General features: G+C 48.6%; 2 protein-coding genes across 9 annotated transcripts in view; both read right to left on the reverse strand.

The window, feature by feature from the left end:
- LOC143834823 (semaphorin-4E-like) overlaps positions 1-3,791 on the reverse strand; it is a 64,956-nt gene extending 61,165 nt beyond the window's left edge. Inside the window, exons 1-3 of the mRNA XM_077331640.1 lie at positions 3,735-3,791; positions 2,291-2,436; positions 1,225-1,370 (exon numbers count right to left, since the gene is read on the reverse strand). Of these exons, the coding sequence (XP_077187755.1) occupies positions 1,225-1,370; positions 2,291-2,402 (258 nt within the window). The 5' untranslated portion in view covers positions 2,403-2,436; positions 3,735-3,791. The remainder of the gene's footprint in view (positions 1-1,224; positions 1,371-2,290; positions 2,437-3,734) is intronic.
- Positions 3,792-8,952: 5,161 nt separating this feature from the next.
- The window catches only part of SUGP2 (SURP and G-patch domain containing 2), a 29,309-nt gene continuing 19,714 nt past the window's right edge, over positions 8,953-18,547 (reverse strand). For 5 of the 8 annotated variants that reach the window (XM_077331646.1, XM_077331648.1, XM_077331645.1 and 2 more), the window contains exons 10-11: positions 16,102-16,253; positions 8,953-11,826 (exon numbers count right to left, since the gene is read on the reverse strand). In XM_077331646.1, the coding sequence (XP_077187761.1) occupies positions 11,709-11,826; positions 16,102-16,253 (270 nt within the window). In that variant the 3' untranslated portion in view covers positions 8,953-11,708. The remainder of the gene's footprint in view (positions 11,827-16,101; positions 16,254-18,547) is intronic. The other 3 variants (XM_077331644.1, XM_077331643.1, XM_077331642.1) reach the window with 3 other exon arrangements.

Genomic DNA, 18,547 nt, shown 5'->3' on the forward strand with positions numbered 1-18,547 from the left:
GGATAGAATGTCCTTAATTTCTCCTTCCAAAGTAGCCATTTCCTCAAGGGGAACCAACCTCTGTTATCTAGAGATCAGCTGTAATTCTGAGGGCCATTCCGCACAGCGTTAATGTTGCTGAAGTGTTACCATTGTGTAACGCTATTTGTTTTTCATTATTCACAACGTCATACACAATCTGCAACACTCCTGCAACACTCCCGCAAAAATCGCTTCGTTGTAGCGCTTTTCAAGGAAAGTGGATTCCCCCTAAAAAAACCGCTAGACTCTTGAGAACAACCTGCAACACATCCGAAAATGACATGTGCATTCTCAGTATAGCGGTAGCAAGCATGTCCCTCCCTAAGCTCTCGCACCCGCCATTTCCCCCCCTTAAACCGGCAAAAGTAATGAATAAGCGATGCTTCTTTGGCGAAATCCCTCCAGAAGCAATTGTCTGTAAAGTTTCCAAGCACAATACAGCCCCCCCATTCGACACTGCCCGTAATTTCAGCCAGAAATAGCACAGGGTTTTTCTTTTTTTTACTTTAAGAGAGTGTAGAGTGCCAGCTCCTACGCCAGCGAAAAAGGTCTTTCTGATACATCGAATGAACGAATATGCATTGCTATTGGTGTTTTCGGGTTTTTAAAAAACAGTTTTTAAAGGGAATCATGAACCCAACAGTTAATTGGCTGTTCTGTTTGATTGACGGCCAGGGGCGGGAGGAAGCGCGAAAAAATATCACCTCCTTTGTTGTGATTCTGGTGAGACCGGAAACTTGCGCGTTACAAGAACAGCGCTAGTGGGAGAGCCTTTTTTTCGACAGAAACGGCTGTGTGCGTTACCGAGACTTGCTGCTTTTGATTGCAGTGCTTTTCAATAGTGCTCAGATTTAGCAACATTGCCTGTTGTGCAGAATGGCCCTAAGAGCTCTCCAAGCACCTTCTGGAGTTTGGCAACAATCCATCATCTGGTAGGCTAGGAACTGTGGACTAGTGGGGTACAAATTAAATAAATAATGCTCTCAGGTACAAAATTAAAGAATGTTTCTCTTGAAATGAAAAGAAAGGCAACCAGAAACAGTTAAAACCAACATTAGTGCATGTTGTATTAATGGAATGTATTTAAAAACTGAAAATTGGGTTAGGGGCCATTAAAGTCCAGACTCTTCCTCTGCAGAGCTGCCCTAAGTGACATGCATTTTAGAGGGAGGGGGGAAGTTAAAATAAAAGCACTTTACTTGCCCTGGATAATTCTTTAGAGACATCATTCAAGTCAAGAGCAAGGATGACGTTTTTGGCTCCTACATACAAAATATTGGCCTCTTCACTCACTAGGAGCGTAGAAAAATTGGATAACCCCTTTTTCCAAAAACTTTTCAGATTTCCAGCTGAGGGGGAAAAAATGCATAAATTACTTTGAAGCCGCAAACTAAAAGCCAGAGAAAGGCTGAAAGAATTAGTTTCTTCTAGTAGGATCGCCCACTCCCGCTTGGGGAGGGGAGGACTGCTGGAAGTGGGGAGCAGTTATGATGCCATAGAGCAAGGGTGGTATCTGGAGAGTTTGGCCACCCCTGCCATAGAGCCAAAACTGCAAAACAGTAGTTTTCTCTCTTGCCTGGAGCAGGTATAATCTGAGATATTCCCAGGCCTCACCAGGAGGCTGGCAATTCTACTTATGAACCATTAGACTGCTGTTTGTTTTTGCTGAACAGGTTAATACACGTATGGTTCTGGAATTGTTGAATGGAAAAAATGGTTTCCCATCAGCCCTTTGAAGAATACGACAATATCCCCATGGCCTACACATTTGATGGATTCTATTTCCCCATTTCTCCATGATTAGTCCTTGTGGATCCAAGTAAACACAGAAAAACTTTTGACAATGCATTAGCTGCCTCTAGTAAAGTCTCAGAAACTCTCAACACAAGAAGTAATTTGCTGTAGTGGATTGAGGGTCCATTTAAAACCAGTATTTAAAGAGGACCCTGCCTAGAAGTCCTGGGAAGCCTCAAAAGCACATGAAAGCAGCAGGTCTCTCATTTGTCCCTAAACACCTGGCATTCAGAGGCAGGCTGTCCCTGTGCAGGCAGATTCCACTTAACTTGGGTGAGAGCCCTGCTGGATCAGACCAAAAGTCCGCCATCCTGTTTGCGAAAGCAGCCAGGCAGGTGCCCCGGGAAAGACAACAAGTAGGACGTGGAGCCGATGGCTCTTCCCCTGTTCTCTGTCATTCAGATACACTGCCCTGATAAGTGGAATATACACTTTCCCTTCCCATTTCAAAGATTAGCTGAACCAAGACACCTACATTGGTATGGTACCGTTTTTCTTGGCATGCAGCTCAGGATGCTCCCTGTTTCCAGCAGCTGTATCATTCCACAGGCTGGCAGAAGGCAGAAAGCAAACACAAGGGTCTTCATTTCCACCAGAGCATCAGCTCGTCGTGTTTTATCTCTGTTTAAGGTAAGTTTCCAAGATGCACTCACACAGAACCTAATATTTGACATTACTTTCAATGGAGAACAGAAAGATACACATTCTTAGACTGAAACCATAGCAAAGACTGCAGTTTCCAAAAGTAGATTTTAAAAAGGTAAAGGGGGGATATATTTCCAAATTGCTTTCTGTGCTGTACTACGGTTCCCCTGAGTAACTCTATTTTTTTCCTGAGAACCATCCCTCCCTGGCCCCGTGATTACCCCTCACCACTAGGCATTGTTCATCTATCAAATTATTTCACCCCCACTTTACTTTTAGAAAACATTCCTGGCCAGATCCCCTCTCAACCCAGTCTGGACCATCAATCAGCCTAGTCCTTGCAGAGGGGGCAGCATGTCTCCAGGGTTTTCACCTCTCCTACTGCCTCCTGGCTGTTTTAACCGCAGATGCCGGGGATTGAACGAGGGACCTTCTGAACATCCGGCTGACCACCAAGCCGCACCCCTGCAGCCGAACAGCAATCCTCCAATCCCCCCCCCCCAATCTCCAGGAATCCCCTCCAGTTCTCCTCTCAGATTATTCCCATCCACTCCCCGCTATTCAGCTCAGAACCGTCAATCCAATCTTCACGTTCCAGGCCAACAATATATAAATATGAAAATGAATAAATTAAAAAATTAAACAATCCCAATATTCCCCACAGGGACCTCACTAATCCCCTCACAAAACACATGCTTCCCCAGGACCTGTCCCTTCTCTTCTGAGGAACGATTTTCAACCACTGTTCCCCAGTCATAGCTCCCAATAACCCTGATTTGTTTGCCGCTCTCTTCCTAAAGGCCCCCATTTCTCATCCTCTCTTAGAAATCCCCGCTTCTCCATAGCACAGCCCCCCAATGCTTATTTTGGGGTGGCTAAATTGGCAACAAGATAACTAGAAACCAACTTTGGCCTCCCCCGACAGACACACCCAGATATCCCTGTTTTCTGCCCCCGTTCCCCACTATTCAGCTTCTCACCTCTCAAACCCTCCCCCAAACTCCTCAATTTCCCCCTGGGGCATTGCTCCCTCCCCTTTCCACCCCCCAACTCCCCCCATCTCCCCCAAACTGCCACCCCCGAGGTGGGGCCTGGAGATCTCCAGAAATCCAACTGGTGCTCAGAGGACAGGATCAGCTCCCCTGGAGAAAATGGCTGCTTTTCAGGGCAGACTCTTTAGCACCGTGACCTGCCCTTTCCCTCACGCTCCACCCCAAATCTCCAAAACTTTCCTTGACCTGGGGTTGGCAACCGCACCCCCCCTCCTCACTCACCCCCCTGCCCTTGGTCTCTGGACACCACCCCTCCCATGACCTCTCCAATAAGAGGCAGTTGGGTGGAGCTTAAGCGGCTCCACCCACCTGAAGCTCCACCCACCCTTCTTTGCCACCTGCTGCTACTCAGAGGAGAGGGATGGGCTGATTGGTCTACAACTGTAGTTCATTTTCCTTTTATGGGAGGGAGAGGAGCTTCTTGGGAGCCAGTATTGGCAGTGTGGTTAAGAGCAGCAGCCACTAACTGGGTTTGATTCTCCACTTTGCTTCCACATGCAGCCAGATGGGTGACTCTGGGGTAGTCACAGTTCTCTTAAAGCAGTTCTCTCAGAGCTCTCTCAGCTCCACAGGGTGTATGTGTCAGAAAGAGGAAGTTGTTTGAAGATGCTTTGGACTCCTCTTCTTCTGTCCAACTGCAGTTATCCCCCACACCCATGGCTGCTGCAGTTTTATTATCAGCATAAAAAAAATTATTAACCATTTGGTGCAGCAGCCTCTAATCTGGAGAGCCAGGTGTGATTTCCTGCTTTTCCTCCACATGCAGTCAGCTGGGTGGTCTTGGGCTAATCACAGTCTTGTTAGAGCTGTTCTCACAGAGCAAATCTGTCAAGGCCCTCTCAGCCTCACCTCCCACATAGGGTATCTGTTGTGGGGAGAGGAAGGGAAAGCGATTGGAGACTCCAAAGAGTGAAAACCAGGGTGTAAAAACCCAGCTCTTCTGTCTAGTTGCAGTTATTCCCCACATCCATGGCTGCTGTAATTTTATTATTAGTATTTTTTAAAATTATTCACAGCTTGGTATAGTGGTTAAAAGTGGCAGCCTCTAATCTGGAGAGCTGGGTGTGATTCTCTACTCCTCCTCCAATGCAGCCAGCTAGGTGACCTGGAGCTAGTCATAGTTTTCTTAGAGCTGTTCTCAGAGAGCAGTTCTGTTAGGGCCCTTTGAGGCCTACCTCCCTCACAGGGTGTCTGTTGTGGGGAAAGGGAGGGTGACTGTAAGCCACTTTGAGACTCCTTCTGGCAGTGAAAAGCAGGGTTTAAAGACCAAGTCCTCTTCTGAATATATATTTTGATCAGCAGCAACCTCTAGGGCAGAGGTCCCCAGCAGGCTTCTTTGGCAGTCGAATGAGGGGTGGAGGGTGTCCCCACAAAATGGCTGCCTGAAGTGGATGCAAAATTTGGGTCCTATAATTGCTATGGAGGAATGGGAATGAGCATGGATTAAAATTCCTAAACAAACTAACAGTCAGATTTTAAGAGAAATCTGGTAGGTTTTATAGGTGGTATATACCCCAAAGGTCATTGCAAAAATCTCAGATAGGTTTGATAAAAAATGTTGGAAATGTAATAAAGCAATAGGTTCCTTTTATCATATGTGGTGGAATTGTGAGAAAGCAAAAAAGTATTGGGCCAAAATACATATGGTGTTACAGGAAATATTTAAAACGCGGTATCCAATGAAGCCTGAATCTATGTTGCTAAGTGCTTTACCGAGTTCTTCTAGAATCCTCTTCTTCCATGCAACTACGGCGGCACGGTTGGTGTGGGCGAAGCACTGGAAGGTGACTGAGACCCCAACTATTTCTACATGGCTTGACAAATTAGCAGACTTAGCAAAAATGGCAAGACTCACTAACATGGTTAAGAAGAAACCACCGGAAGAATAAGACAAACAGTGGAGCGATTACCTGGACTTTCTTAAGAAAGACAGCAGTAACTGTTAGGGAACTGACTATATACTTCTTAAGATAATATCAAACTATATTCTCATATGTATCAATAATTACTTTACTAGCTGGTCGTTCTTTTCTTTTTTCATCTTTCTGTAAACGCTTTATATATAATAAATTTTTTAAAAAAATGGCTGCCTCAGGTCCTGCATAACTCCAACAGCCACATTCCGGCCGGAGGCTCTCTTGCACCAGATGCCTTTTAGAAGGAGCTGCAGTGCTGGGAAGGATTTCCTTGCTTGCAGTGAGGATCCGCAGGCTGTGGTGGGAGATGTGGCGGACAGTTTTTCAGAAGCTGGCCTATCACTGAAGGGTGATAGACGGGAAGCGGGGAAGCCCTTCACGGGCAGCCAAAGGTGGCTCACTGGATTCAATGGACTACAGTAACCATGAGACCCTGCCAGCATGACCACTTGGCAGGGGCTCATGGTTATTGTAGTCCAGTTTGGCCACCCTTGCCTTAAACTATCACCATCCTGTGACTAGTCTGAAGGGGACACCCGCAATTGTAGCAGAAACCTGAAGGCTTGTATGGTTATTTCATGGGCATTGGTGCTTGAGTGGTTTGGTGTTTATGGGACTGAGATCTTGAGTGGAAAGTTTAAAAACATAAAAATATAGCTACTACTCTGTTCAGGACCATCCCGTAGCTTTTCATGTACTCTGAAACATACGCCCCAGGGCACACCAAGCCCATGAGCTAGGACAGGCTATGGTCATAAATACTGACCTGCCAATTCTGGCCCTAGTTCTGATTCCTAGAGATTTTGGGGCAGGGGGGAGAGTGCTGGGGGAAGGCAGCGCTTGGGTAAGACAAGGAGTTCAGCAGTGCCATAGAGCAGGGGTGGTCAACTGTGGCTCTCCAGATGCCCGTGGACTACAATTCCCATGAGCCCCTGCCAGCAGTTGTAATTCCAGGTAATATCTAGGCCCTGCCTTGAGGTTAGCAATGAAGATTTGAACTGGGGTTCAACACCAACCCTCTCCCTTTCCAGCTGTGCTGTTCAGTGATGCAAAACACGTGTACTGAAAGCCAGGATGCCACAAACACTGAGGGCTCTGTAATGTGTTCATATCTGTGCAGGAGAGGCAAAGGAGCCAACAGAAACACCTTCCCTATGCCCCTGGGCCCATTGCCAACCGAGTTCCTGTGTCTGAACTGTGGGGATCACTCTGAAATGCTGTGCGTGTTTATCATTCTGATGTGGCATTCCTAAAACAAACATTTTCTCAGCTAAGGTCCCATTTATTAGACCACAGCTGTTTCCGGCAGGGGGACCATCTGGTGTTCCACTCTTTAGCACACCCTAATGACCCTCCCCCAATTAATTCTCAATTTATGTTCTTCAAACTTCCAGGAACTGAGCGTTTCACCCGCCCACCCGCAGCTGGCAAGGGTGTCAGACTGACATCTCATGCAGAAGAACTCAGCCAAGCCCATGACTCAAGCAGAGATACTGTGCACGAGCACATCTTGCAATCAGGAGGAGAACACTCCTCTCAGAGATGCACAACGGGCAACCCCAGAAGGATTAGCCTAATCACAGGTGAGGAAGAGCCAGAGCAATTGGCAAGGGACTGAGCCTCTTTTTGCAATTTCATAGAATCATAGAGTTGGAAGGGACCTCCTGGGTCATCTAGTCCAACCCCCTGCACTATGCAGGACACTCACAACCCTATCGCTCCTCCACTGTCACCTGCCACCCCCTTGAGCCTTCACAGAATCAGCCTCTCCATCAGATCCAACTTCTGTTTAAAAATTTCCACAGATAGAGAACCCATCACCTCTCGAGGAAGCCTGTTCCACTGAGAAACCGCTCTGTCAGGAACTTCTTCTGGATGTTTAGATGGAATTTCTTTTGAATTAATTTCATACCATCGGTGCTGGTCCATCCCTCCGGGGCAAGAGAGAACAACTCTGCTCCCTTCTCTATATGGCACCCTTTAAAAAACTTGAAGATGGTTATCAAATCCCATCTCAGTCGTCTCCTCTCCAACCTTTCTTCATACGTCTTGTCAAGAGCCTTTTATGGCACAAAGGCCTACTCAGCAGAGGGCGGAGCTAGCAGTCAGCTCCTGAGTCAGTTCCTGAGATAACACTCTCCTTCTCCCAGCTCCTCTAAGTGCTGCCTCCTCTGGCAGCACTTTTCCCCACCTCCAGCACAGCATGCAGAGACTACTGAAGCTGACTGAACTATGGCAAGTTGGTTGAGTTGGTGCCAACAGCCACAGCTGAGCTGGTTTGTGCGGCACACATTGGGAGTTTTGTAGAGAAATGGCAAAGGCTAGGCTGCTTACCTGTCTGTTAGGTCCAACGTTTTAGCATTTTTTCTTTCTACAACCAGCTATACACAACTGTGGGCCTCCACTGGATTCATCCATTGGCTGAAGCAGACTTGATGCTACAGCAGGGATAGCCAAACTGTAGCTCTCCAGATGTTATGGATTGCAACTATTGTGAGCCCCTGCCAATTAGTTATGCTTGCAGATGCTCATGGTAATTGTAGTCTATAGACATTTGGAGAGCCACAGCTTGGCCACCCCTGCATATTTATCTGAACAGTCCTTCTACATTTCAGGCTTCAAGGAGCCCTGGAACCAGGCTGGAAGTGATGTCAGCTGGCCACACCTGAGGAGGACTGAGGGAGGATAGAAAGGAGGCAGTTTGTGTCAGGAGGCCAAGTCCAGGCTCTGCCCCCTTTCCGAGGCACACAAGACCACCCCCACCCGGGTCAATGGAAGCAGCTAGTTCCTTGCTTCCACAGCAATGCTGGGAATAGCTTGTGGCTCAGTCCATTAAGGGGATAGGCCAGGGAGCCCTGGTGCTATGACCTGTAAAAATCACAGCAAGAACATGGCCCATGTTCTTGCTATGATGCTTTAATAATCTGTCACATCTATTTGTACCTGTTGTATTAATCCTGAGCGCTTCTGTGCCATTTCTTTGCTGTCATTATTACACTGTGCTTGACCAAAGAATAAAGGGCTGTTGGGGAACATCTTGTAAACTGAGTTATTTTAACTTTCCAATCCTAGGGAGGCACACAGTAAATTTCCAGTGAGCCTCCTGGGTCTCCTGGTTATCTCCTGACCTTGGGCAGCAGGAACTGCGGTGACTCGGAATGTTTTGTTTCCTCACTTTCACAGGCTTGTGGCATTGGACTCTCCACAACACCCGCATGCCCTTCTCCAGCAGCACAACCGGGAGTGTGGGTAACACTCACAAACAAGTGGAGAAAGGGCGTGAGCATGGGCACCCAAGGATATGAAAAAGTATGGAGTCAGCAACTTCCAGGCCCCATCAGAAGCCACAGACCCAGATAGCTGCCCCGGCTCAGAGTATGTTGAAAGGCAACTGGATCTGCCTGCTGTGAAGAAACCAAGTCATGAGACCCTGGGTTAAGCTCTGTCCTGGTCAAGTCTCCTTATAAAATGAGCAAGAAATCGGCGGCCACACACACCAAACTGAAAACAGGCTTGGGAAACAGTTCCATTTATATCCATGTTTATTGTAAGCCTTTTAAGAAACATTACATGCGCTTCAACATGTTAAAGCAAGGAAATGTCAATACTGTTCAATGCCACAGGAAGGGGGGGGGGGAGAATTCTCATCAAAGAAGCACTAAAAAGGCAACATTCCAAACCGAAAGGATAAAAGGTTTCGAGCGGGGAGAAAGACTTCCCCTACTAACTCAAGTCGAAACACATTCTTGGAAGCTCGTGGGTCTTTGTGACAGAGAGCGCCTGGGAAGCTAAAATAAGAAAAAAACAAGTGAACCGACAAGGCTAATCCATCAGGCAGCATGTTTAAATACTTGCAAAATGCATTCGGACGTTCTTATGTGAAGTCGCCTGTTAAATGCCGGATGTCAAGAAATACCCAAAAGGACCTCAAATAACAGAAGATCCAAAGCTGGTCAGCCTGGAGAGCAACACTAGAATCTTAAAGCACCAGTGTCGCTCTGATACCTTCGTTCTGCCCCACACTGTTGCATGAGAAGCCAGAACCATCGTTGCCTGGGAGGGACTGGAGACTGAAAAGATTCTCCAAGCACTGTTCACTTTCAACACGTCCAGAGCATGCTTATGCTCAAAGCAGCTCTGACGCAAGCTCAGACCAGGACAAACAGTCGCCATTCTACCTCACCAAAAATGGGGGTAAAAAAATAGGCCACTTCCCCGGGCTGGATATGTTGAGCTTTATGCTGATGCACCCCACCAAATGGGCACTCAGGCCTCGCTCCACAAAATGCGTGGAATGCTGACCGGAATTGATTGGATACAGGGGTCCTAGTCCTCAGAGAACATACTTGGGGGGGGGGGGGGGTTGTGGTGGTTTTTTGGTTTTTTTTCACAAGTTCTCAAATCAAGAGGAAGCTTCTGGCAATGTGAACCAAGAGGGAAACTTGGTTGGCGAGGTAAAACCCGTCCAACGTCCCTCTGATTTCAAACAGTCAAAGCTTATGAAGTTCTCCACACATCTTAAACGACCTTATGGTTAGAAAAGCCGCTTGGGGCTTACAGACGGTCAAAATAAATAGTTATGTGACAGCAAGGCCAGGGTGGCTGGAACCCAGTATTTTTTCAAATGCAAAGGCAGGATTATGCACAGACAAGAGAACGAATCGAATACCTAGGGCAAAAAAAAGGAGCTATACTGGAAAAATGTTAATTAGAAAATGGCTGCTTCGAGGGCGCCTCTCATCGGCACATTTAGCATCCACAGGCAGGTGCGGCGTGTCTGCAGCATCGGTGGTGTCAACTCAAGTTAGGATGAAGCAGGCAGTTCCTGAAGTCCTCTAACAGGTGAAGAATCACACCAAAATCACAAGACAGTATAAAGCCCCCCAAATTAATGTCCTCTATCCTGGGCTGTTTTACTCTTAAGGTGTTATGAGCAAACAGCCAGAAATGCTCAGAACAAGAGCTGGGCTGCAAGTCACATCTCAAATAAATGTGGACAAAAGGTTATGTGCAATCACAGTGCTCACACACACAAAAAAATTGGACAGCTACTGGAAAAAGAATGTTCACTATTTTCGAACTGGAATAATAAAGAGATTAGCTTGTCCAATCGACAAAGATAAAGATCTCTTTTGCAGGGAGCTACTGAAAAGCAAAAACTGGGAAGTCCAGATAATATTGCCCGGTCAGGATGCAGGTTTGAAACCATCATTATTCAAGAGCTTTTTATGCCACCAGAGAGTCCGGTACTAAAGACAGCTTTCTCCTCGGGATGCCTTAGTGCTCCAAGATCCTCTGCTTCAAAGGAAGTCCTCCCTGCAGTGACATTTAAAGCAATAGCCAGTCTAGCTATCAGGTGGGGAGGGGGATGGAGAGGAAGGTGAGTTTACCATGAATTGTTGAGATGCACAGTGGAGAAGGGCAAGTTCTAGACACCCCTGCCCCAGGGCACTGTCACCAGCGGGGCTTACAAGCCCAAAAGTCGAAGTTCCTTTGAGAAGGCTAGTTCCAGAGCTGCTTGACAAACAGGAGAAATCCATATCAAACTATAGTAGCGCATGATCCCAGGCTGCACACTCAAGGAAGATGCCATAATGAAGGTTAAATTCCAAGAAGCCCTACTTATTAAAATCAACATTCTGGCATGCTATTTCTTTCTTTTTTTGGGGGGGGGGGGGAGAGACACAAATATGGTCAATGGAGGGATAAAAGGTAACTGAACTTGCTACTTCCAGTTGTAGAGAGCTGTTCTTGCAGAGGCAAAGGAATTCAAAAGAAAGTTTTAAAAGTATGGGAAAGCAGAGCTTCCAGGTCTTGGGAGGGTGGAGAACCACTGAGGATGGCTGTTTTTCATCCTGTCCAGAACAGACACAGGACACTCTTGACAACAGAGAAAAGCATTCTGGCTGTTTCTTTATCCAAAGAATGGCTGGCTATCAGGATGCTCGGGACTGAAACCTGGGGACTGAACACCTCGCAGATGGCCTCCCAAAGGAGATGAGACATTTTTTTAAAAAGAAAAAAATGGCAAGGTTTCTCGAGGACTGCGTAGCCCACAGTCTTATTCTTCAGTTCAAAGACCATTTGGGATTAATTTAAAAAAACAAAACAAAATCACATTGACCCTTCCAGTGTTAAAAGCTACAGACAGTGCAGGGGCTCAGCAACGTCTACCTGGGCAAAAGGTAAACGTGGAAAAAACAGAAGATCAGTACTTCTTTTTTCCAAACGCCCGCATGAATTCAAAGCCAGGGAAACTGCTTGCCAGGGAAACACCTACCTATTTACAGCCTCTCTTCAGATTGTACATGTTTATCATTCTCTGGCGGAAGGTGTCAAAAGTGTCTTCCTTCTTCTCCCCAGCAACACCCAAGCCCTCCCCTGCTGAGGTAGAGCCCCTACGGAAGCAAAACAGAGAGTTAGTACTATGTCTTTTCAGATGTGATACTTCCAAACAGGGGCAGCTGAACAAAAGGGGGCTCCTGCTTCTCAGCAGCTCTTTGCGCCAACCCCAGAGAGGCGCATCACGATTACGGGCCCTGGGTATCATGAGATAAGTGAAAGACTTGGCGGAGGGGGGGATCTCTAAAAATCAAGGGAAGAATTCTCAGCCGGAATGGAATTCCCCCTCCCAGCCAACGTAGAGCACAATCAAATGCGCTCTGTGAGGATCATCACTGGGAACTCCGTTGGGGCCCAGAGGACACAAGAAGTCAGTGCCAGAAAGATCTGCTGTGTTTTGCGGCAAGGCAGCTGGATGAGAAAAGATGTCGCAGGCAGAGAACTGAACCTAGGTTCCTAATCCCCTTCAAGCATGAATGCTCACTGAGCAACCGTGGACCGGTCAGTTGTTCTCTGGCCACAGGAAAGAACCACATGGATGAAATATACCCAGATTTCAGCAAGGTGCAAGGCAATTTTCCCCAGGATATGCCGCTTCAAAACAGGGCAGATGGCCTGCCCTGGATGGGCCAGGCCAGCCTGACCAAGTCAAATCTCGCAAGTTAAGCAGGGTCAGGATTTGGATGGGTGATCGGCAGGAAGTCCAGGATTATTCTGCAGAGATGGGCAATGGCAAACCCCTTCTGTCCTTAACGGTTGCCTTGAAAACCCTAGAGTGTTGCCATAATCTGGTGGCGCTTTCCACCCTCGATTCAATGGCACCAGGCCCTGACCTGGATTGTCCCAGAAGCTCAGCAGGTTCAGCTCTGGTCAGTATCTGGAAGGGGCATCGCAAGGGGCCTCTACCCAAAGGCAAACCACCTCTGGATGCCTCTTGCCTTGAAAAATTATGGAGTTGCTGTAAGCCGGCAGCAACTTGATGATACTTCCTGCACCACCAGCTGAGAGCAGTACCACCAGAGGGATACACAGCCAGGCAGACAACCAGGTACAAGAGCGCTCGTCTATGGCACTTCATGAATCCAGAGGGCAGTTCGACGTGGGAAGCCGCGGGAGTCCTCAGACTGGCCCATTAGCATTTGTGTCAAATCTCTTGAACAAAAGCGTAAAAGAAATCCATGGCCAGTTTACGCCTACTGCAAAGCTGGGCAGGAAAGCCAACTCCTTTGAAGAAGGAAGAAAATCAGACTGGCCAAATAATAGGCTGGAAATCAGGGCTGGGGCTAGCAGAACAAAATCCAAAGAGAAATGGCAAGCTCTGCAGGGAGGCTGAAAATAACGGGGTGCAACAGAGCGGGCCAAAGAGCCCCGGCTGAACCAGGCAGCCGGCAGCACGATCCGTCCTCGTAAAGGCTGCGTTAACAGAGTGGCAACGGTGCCATTCTACTGCAGGTGAGGCAGCACTCCTCTGGACCGCCATGGGTGAAGGGAATGGGGTACATTTAATCTGAGGAAGAGCAAGGAGGAGGCACTAGCTGCTCTTCAGATATTTGAAGAATGCCGTTGAAAAAAGCAAGGAGATTCCTGTGCTGCCCCAGGGAACAAGAAACAGTTCTGACAGGTATTAAGTTACCCAGGAGTAGATTTCAGTGGAGTATTAGGGGAAACCCCCTAGCAGCAAGATATTCATGGGGGTGGGATGTGAAGGAGGGTTATTTTTAACATCTCACATTCCTCTATCTTAAGGAGTCTCAAGGCGTCATTCCCTTCCCCTCCCTACTATAGCCCCCTCATGAAAGAGCTCTGAGAGAACTGATGCCCAAGGGCATCCAGCAGGCTTCATGGGGAGGACTTGGGGAATCAAATCCCGCTCTCTAGATTTGAGTCCGCTGCCTTCTCACGGGGGAGTGGGTGATGAGGGGCCCTCCTGCACAGGAGAGCACTGTAGGGAGTGCACCAGATTTGTACTTCTTGCAGGGCCTTGAAGAACTTGGAAGAATGAGCAGCCGGAGACTTTGGGATGGAATGGCAGAGGGCACATCCCCAGGCAAAGACCCCGCACAGGTCAGGGGCTACAAATAGAGACATGGTGCCGAGCGGATGCAAAGTGTGCCCAACCCCGATGTGATCGGTACTTACTACGGCTGGGAGAACTGAGTTTTTGGCATTTCTGTCTAAAAAGCCCTGAATCATCAGTCGCCAGTATACACGCTACAGGCCAAAGGGGGCCTCAAAGAAGAGGGAAAGGCACCATTATAGAGGGTGCCAAACAGCGAGGCTGAACTTGGGACCTTGTCCTGCATCTCCTTTTCTTCTCCAAAGGGCTCTTTTAGCTGCTGCTATTTCAAACTGCCTTGTATTCAATCTGGTCCTCCAGTAGTGGCTCTCTAAGACAGCCTTTTTCAACCTTTTTGACCATGGAGGAAACCCCTGAAATATTTTTTCAGGCTCCAAGAAGCCCCAAAGTGCTGCCATGCCCCTTCGGCCAAGTGGGCGCAGAAGTAAGATGCGGAACCAGCCAATCGATCGACCGATCACTGACTGTTTCCCTTGTGGAGAAAGGCTAGACCTGTACAGCCACGCGGGAAGTGGGCTCCAGGGACACCCAGTGATGTCAGTGGCCATCTGAACTTCTGGGAAAGGCCGCAGAACCCCAGAGCTCCCCAGAACCATGCTTGGGAATCCTTGTTCCAAGGGCTCAAACACAGGTCTTTTGCACCACCTCCTACTCAATCCTTTTAGCTGGAGATGCTGGGGATTCAACCTGGTCCCTTCTGCTTACGAAGCAAATGCTCTGCCAATGAGCCACAACCAGAGCAAAAGATGCCAGACTCTCTCACAGCACTGTCCAGGAGTAAGCCCCGTTGAATAACTTGGGCCTTCGTAGGACCATAGAATCAGAGTTCGAAGGGGACATACAGGCCATCTAGTCCATCCCCCTGCTCAACGCAGGATCAGCCCTAAGCATCCTAAAGCATCCAAGACAGGTGTGTATCCAACCTTTGCTTGAAGACTGCCAGTGAGGGGGAGCTCACCACCTCCTTAGGCAGCCTATTCCACTGCTGAACTACTCTGACTGTGAAACACTTTTTCCTGATATCTAGCCTATATCGTTGTACTTGAAGTTTAAACCCATTACTGCGTGTCCTCTCCTCTGCAGCCAGCAGAAACAGCATCCTGCCCTCCTCCAAGTGACAACCTTTCAAATACTTAAAGAGGGCTATCATGTCCCCTCTCAACCTCCTTTTCTCCAGGCTGAACATTCCCAAGTCCCTCAACCTATCTTCATAGGGCTTGGTCCCTTGGCCCCAGATCATCCTTCCTCTTTGGATGGTTTTACAGTGACACTGGTCTTTATAGGACTGTCTGTGCAGCTTGGGAGTGGAAACCAAATCTCCGGCAAAGAACAGAGCCAAGGAAACAGCACGTAAGCCGGTGGGGGATGACAAAGCAAAGGAGAAGGAATTAATTCAATGAGAGAGGTCTGGAAGGATGGAGGAGGAGGATGCAGCGCTCAAGTACCAGCCAGTTACCTGGGAAGGTGGGCTGAGGAGTGCTGGACAGCAGGAAGATGCAGTAGAGTGGAACCAGACATCATCTAACTTTGCAGGCAGCCCCATTTCTATGAAGGCTGCAGTGGCTTCTGTTCCAGGCCTGCTGGTGCAAGGCTCTCTCTGTGTGTGTCACCATCTCCTTCCATGGAATCAAGAACAATTTTGGCAGAAAGCTGCGCAAGGGGGATGTCAGGGGAAGGCTTTAGCCAAAGATCAGACTTGTGACATTCGGCCTTCAGACAGTCAACTGGGATATTAGAGAAGCCATAACGAACAGGGACGACGTTCACTGGACTGGAGGTTGGGGCAAGGCAGGTGTGAGCTCTCAAAGGAGCCCAGAGAGGCAAAAGATACTCACCGTTCCGAAAATCCGTGCCAGGGAAATGAGCTGTGCAGGTCACAGAAGCCGTGCAAATTAAAGACATTTGATTACTCCGCCGTAGCATGATGTTTTCAAAACCAAGGTTTGGGCAATTTCTTTTTTTAAGTGACTAGAAGGGAATGGAAGTTGCTCGTGAAGGGCAAGCAAGATGCTGGAAAGGCAACAGCCACCTGTTAGTGTGCCTGGTATTCAGAGACAAGATGCTCCCTGTTCAGCTAAAATTGCTAACATCCACTCACAGATCTATCCTCTGTGGAATCCTTGCGGTGAGTTACATGCGTGGAGTGAACTCGAATTGCCTTTTGCAATAGGAAAGGATCGCCACTCAGAGTCAGGCACCTGAATGGCCCTCTGTCCCACACACCCACACGCCCCCCCCAGGCCTTCCTACATACACTTTGATGGGCTCCCTGATGCCGTCGCCATGCGACCCAAGGCCACGTCCCTCCTGCCAGCCCATTTTCTTGAGCATCTGGAAGCCGATGTTCTTCTGCGTCAGCTTCTTCTGCATGAACTCCATGTCCTTGGTCTTCTGCTGCTGTGGAAACTGCCCAGCAAGAGGGGGGAGGAGAGACAAAGAGATGGTTGCGTTTGGGTGGCAGAACCCCTGAGCCTGCCTCTAAAATGGCAATGCCAGGACACCTGGAAGGATGGTGCAATAGTCAAGGAGACAGTGGGTTACTTATATCCCGCTTTGCAATACCCACAGGAGTCCCAAAGTGGCTTATAAGCCCCTTTCCATTCCTCTCCTCACAATAGACACTTTGTGAGGCCAGTGGGGCTGAGCGAGCTCTGAGCAGTTCTTCTGAAGAACTGCAAGTAGCCCAAGGTCACCCAGCAGGCTGCATGTGGAAGAGAGGGGAATCAAACCCAACTCTCCAGATTAGAGTCCGCCATTCTTATCCACTGCACCTAGGTGCAACTGCCATGCTTTCCCTGGGATTCACAGGGAGAATGCAACAAACCTCGGGGCCTGTGACACCCGTGGGAAAGCTCTCTTGTGGGCCTGAGAGAGCCCGGCCTTTGCTACCCTCCAGCACTTGAGTGCCGATAAGGGCTGTCAGTGATGCTGCCACATTCAGTGTCCCTTTTGCCAGGGAAAAGGAGAAGCAGCAAAGACCAGCCGTTTCCTCAGCACCTGCCCCCTTCCCCAGCATCTGGCTTTGGCATCTACAAGCTGCTGGGAAGCCCCAACCCCTGCCCTTGGAATGGGCACCTGCTGGCCAGCAACAGTGACCCTGCAGGACTTCCTGTGCCACTTGGGGAATACCCCGTTGGTCTGGGGGATCTGGGCAAAGGACAATACATATCAATATGGAACAATTTTAGTATGCACTATACGCTTCTCCCTTGACCCCGTGCCTATACATCCTGGATCTCAGAGAAGAAATTTCCATGGAAGTTTTGAAAGACATATTTTTTCCCCACGGCAAAAAGTTAGGTTGATTGTTATGAGCCAGTCTCAGGCCAGCAGAGATTTTTCACTGGGTGAACTGTGGAGGAGATGAGACAGAGCTCCAACAGCCTAGCGGCCTTGCCCCACCTGGCCAGCTCAAGCTCAGCCGAAGGGCAGGCTGCTCAGGACCCCAAGCAGATGCTCATCAGGCCAATGGCCAGCCCCGATGAAGACTGCCTGCCACTCATCAAGCTAAGCGCTCTCCCTAGACAGCCGCAGGTCACCGCGGGCAGCCTCCTTGAAGCCAGATGACAGCCCAAAGGAGCAGTGAACGGCTTTGGGCCCAACACGGCGTTTCTTCACAGAGAGACATCTTCTCAGGGTGAGGCCTGAGCCAGCAGGAGCTACCTCTTTAAATCATAGAATCACAGAATCCTAGAGTTGGAAGGGGCCATACAGGCCATCTAGTCCAACCCCCTGCTCAACGCAGGATCAGCCCTAAGCATCCTAAAGCATCCAAGAAAAGTGTGTATCCAACCTTTGCTTGAAGACTGCCAGTGAGGGGGAGCTCGATAAAGCTGAGGTCACTATTACGTAAGCAGACGGATAAATTCTGCACAATGGCCATTAGATTACATCAGTTATATATGGAAGCAAAGCAATGCGACCTTCCATAGTGAGTTTCCCTCCTCTGTTTTCTTTGACAGAGGATCAGGAATCCCGGCATGATTTTCAAATAGTTGGTATTTGTTTGTTTTATCTAAGGGTGGCAATCCTGCTGTATGCAAATAATAAATTCAAATGCAGCTGGGAGCCCGAGTTGGCAGGGAAGCAACGGTGCCTGTTTCCTGCATTGCAAGTCTCCTGGAAACTCTGGACCCTGGACTGGCCTTGCTTCTGGATTTACCCTGCCTGCACGCTTGGAACTTTTTGGTGTGCTCTTGACTGTGCTGTCGCCCTGCCCACCTCTGCTAGCACTCCAGCCAACTGGAGGTAGCAGCCCAGCACACTGATTGCCCATTCCAGGGAGGGAGGGAGTAAAGAAACAGCCAGTCCTGGGATAGAGGCATTCAGCACCAAGGAGTATCCTCCTCCTACATTAGAACACAAATGGCATTCCCTGCTGTGCCCCACTCCTCCAATCAGACGGCAGCCTGACCCAGGGTCGGAGCAGAACCAGTGGGGTGCAATTAATTAAAAAAAACAACAACCACTTTTGACTAAACACCCAGAAGACGTTCCTGACAGTTAGAGCGGTTCCTCAGTAGAACAGGCTTCCTCAAAAAGCGGGAGGTTCTCCTTTGAAAGTTTTTAAGCAGAGGCTAGATAGTCATCTGACAGAAACACTGATTTTATGAACTAAGGCAGATTGTGGGTGCGTGGGCAGGAGGTGATGTGCCAGTGTTTGTCTCTTGTGACCCTTTTTTGCATGCCCAATCGCCACT

Source organism: Paroedura picta, chromosome 4, assembly GCF_049243985.1.
Source record: "Paroedura picta isolate Pp20150507F chromosome 4, Ppicta_v3.0, whole genome shotgun sequence".
NCBI classification, from domain to species: Eukaryota; Metazoa; Chordata; class Lepidosauria; order Squamata; family Gekkonidae; genus Paroedura; species Paroedura picta.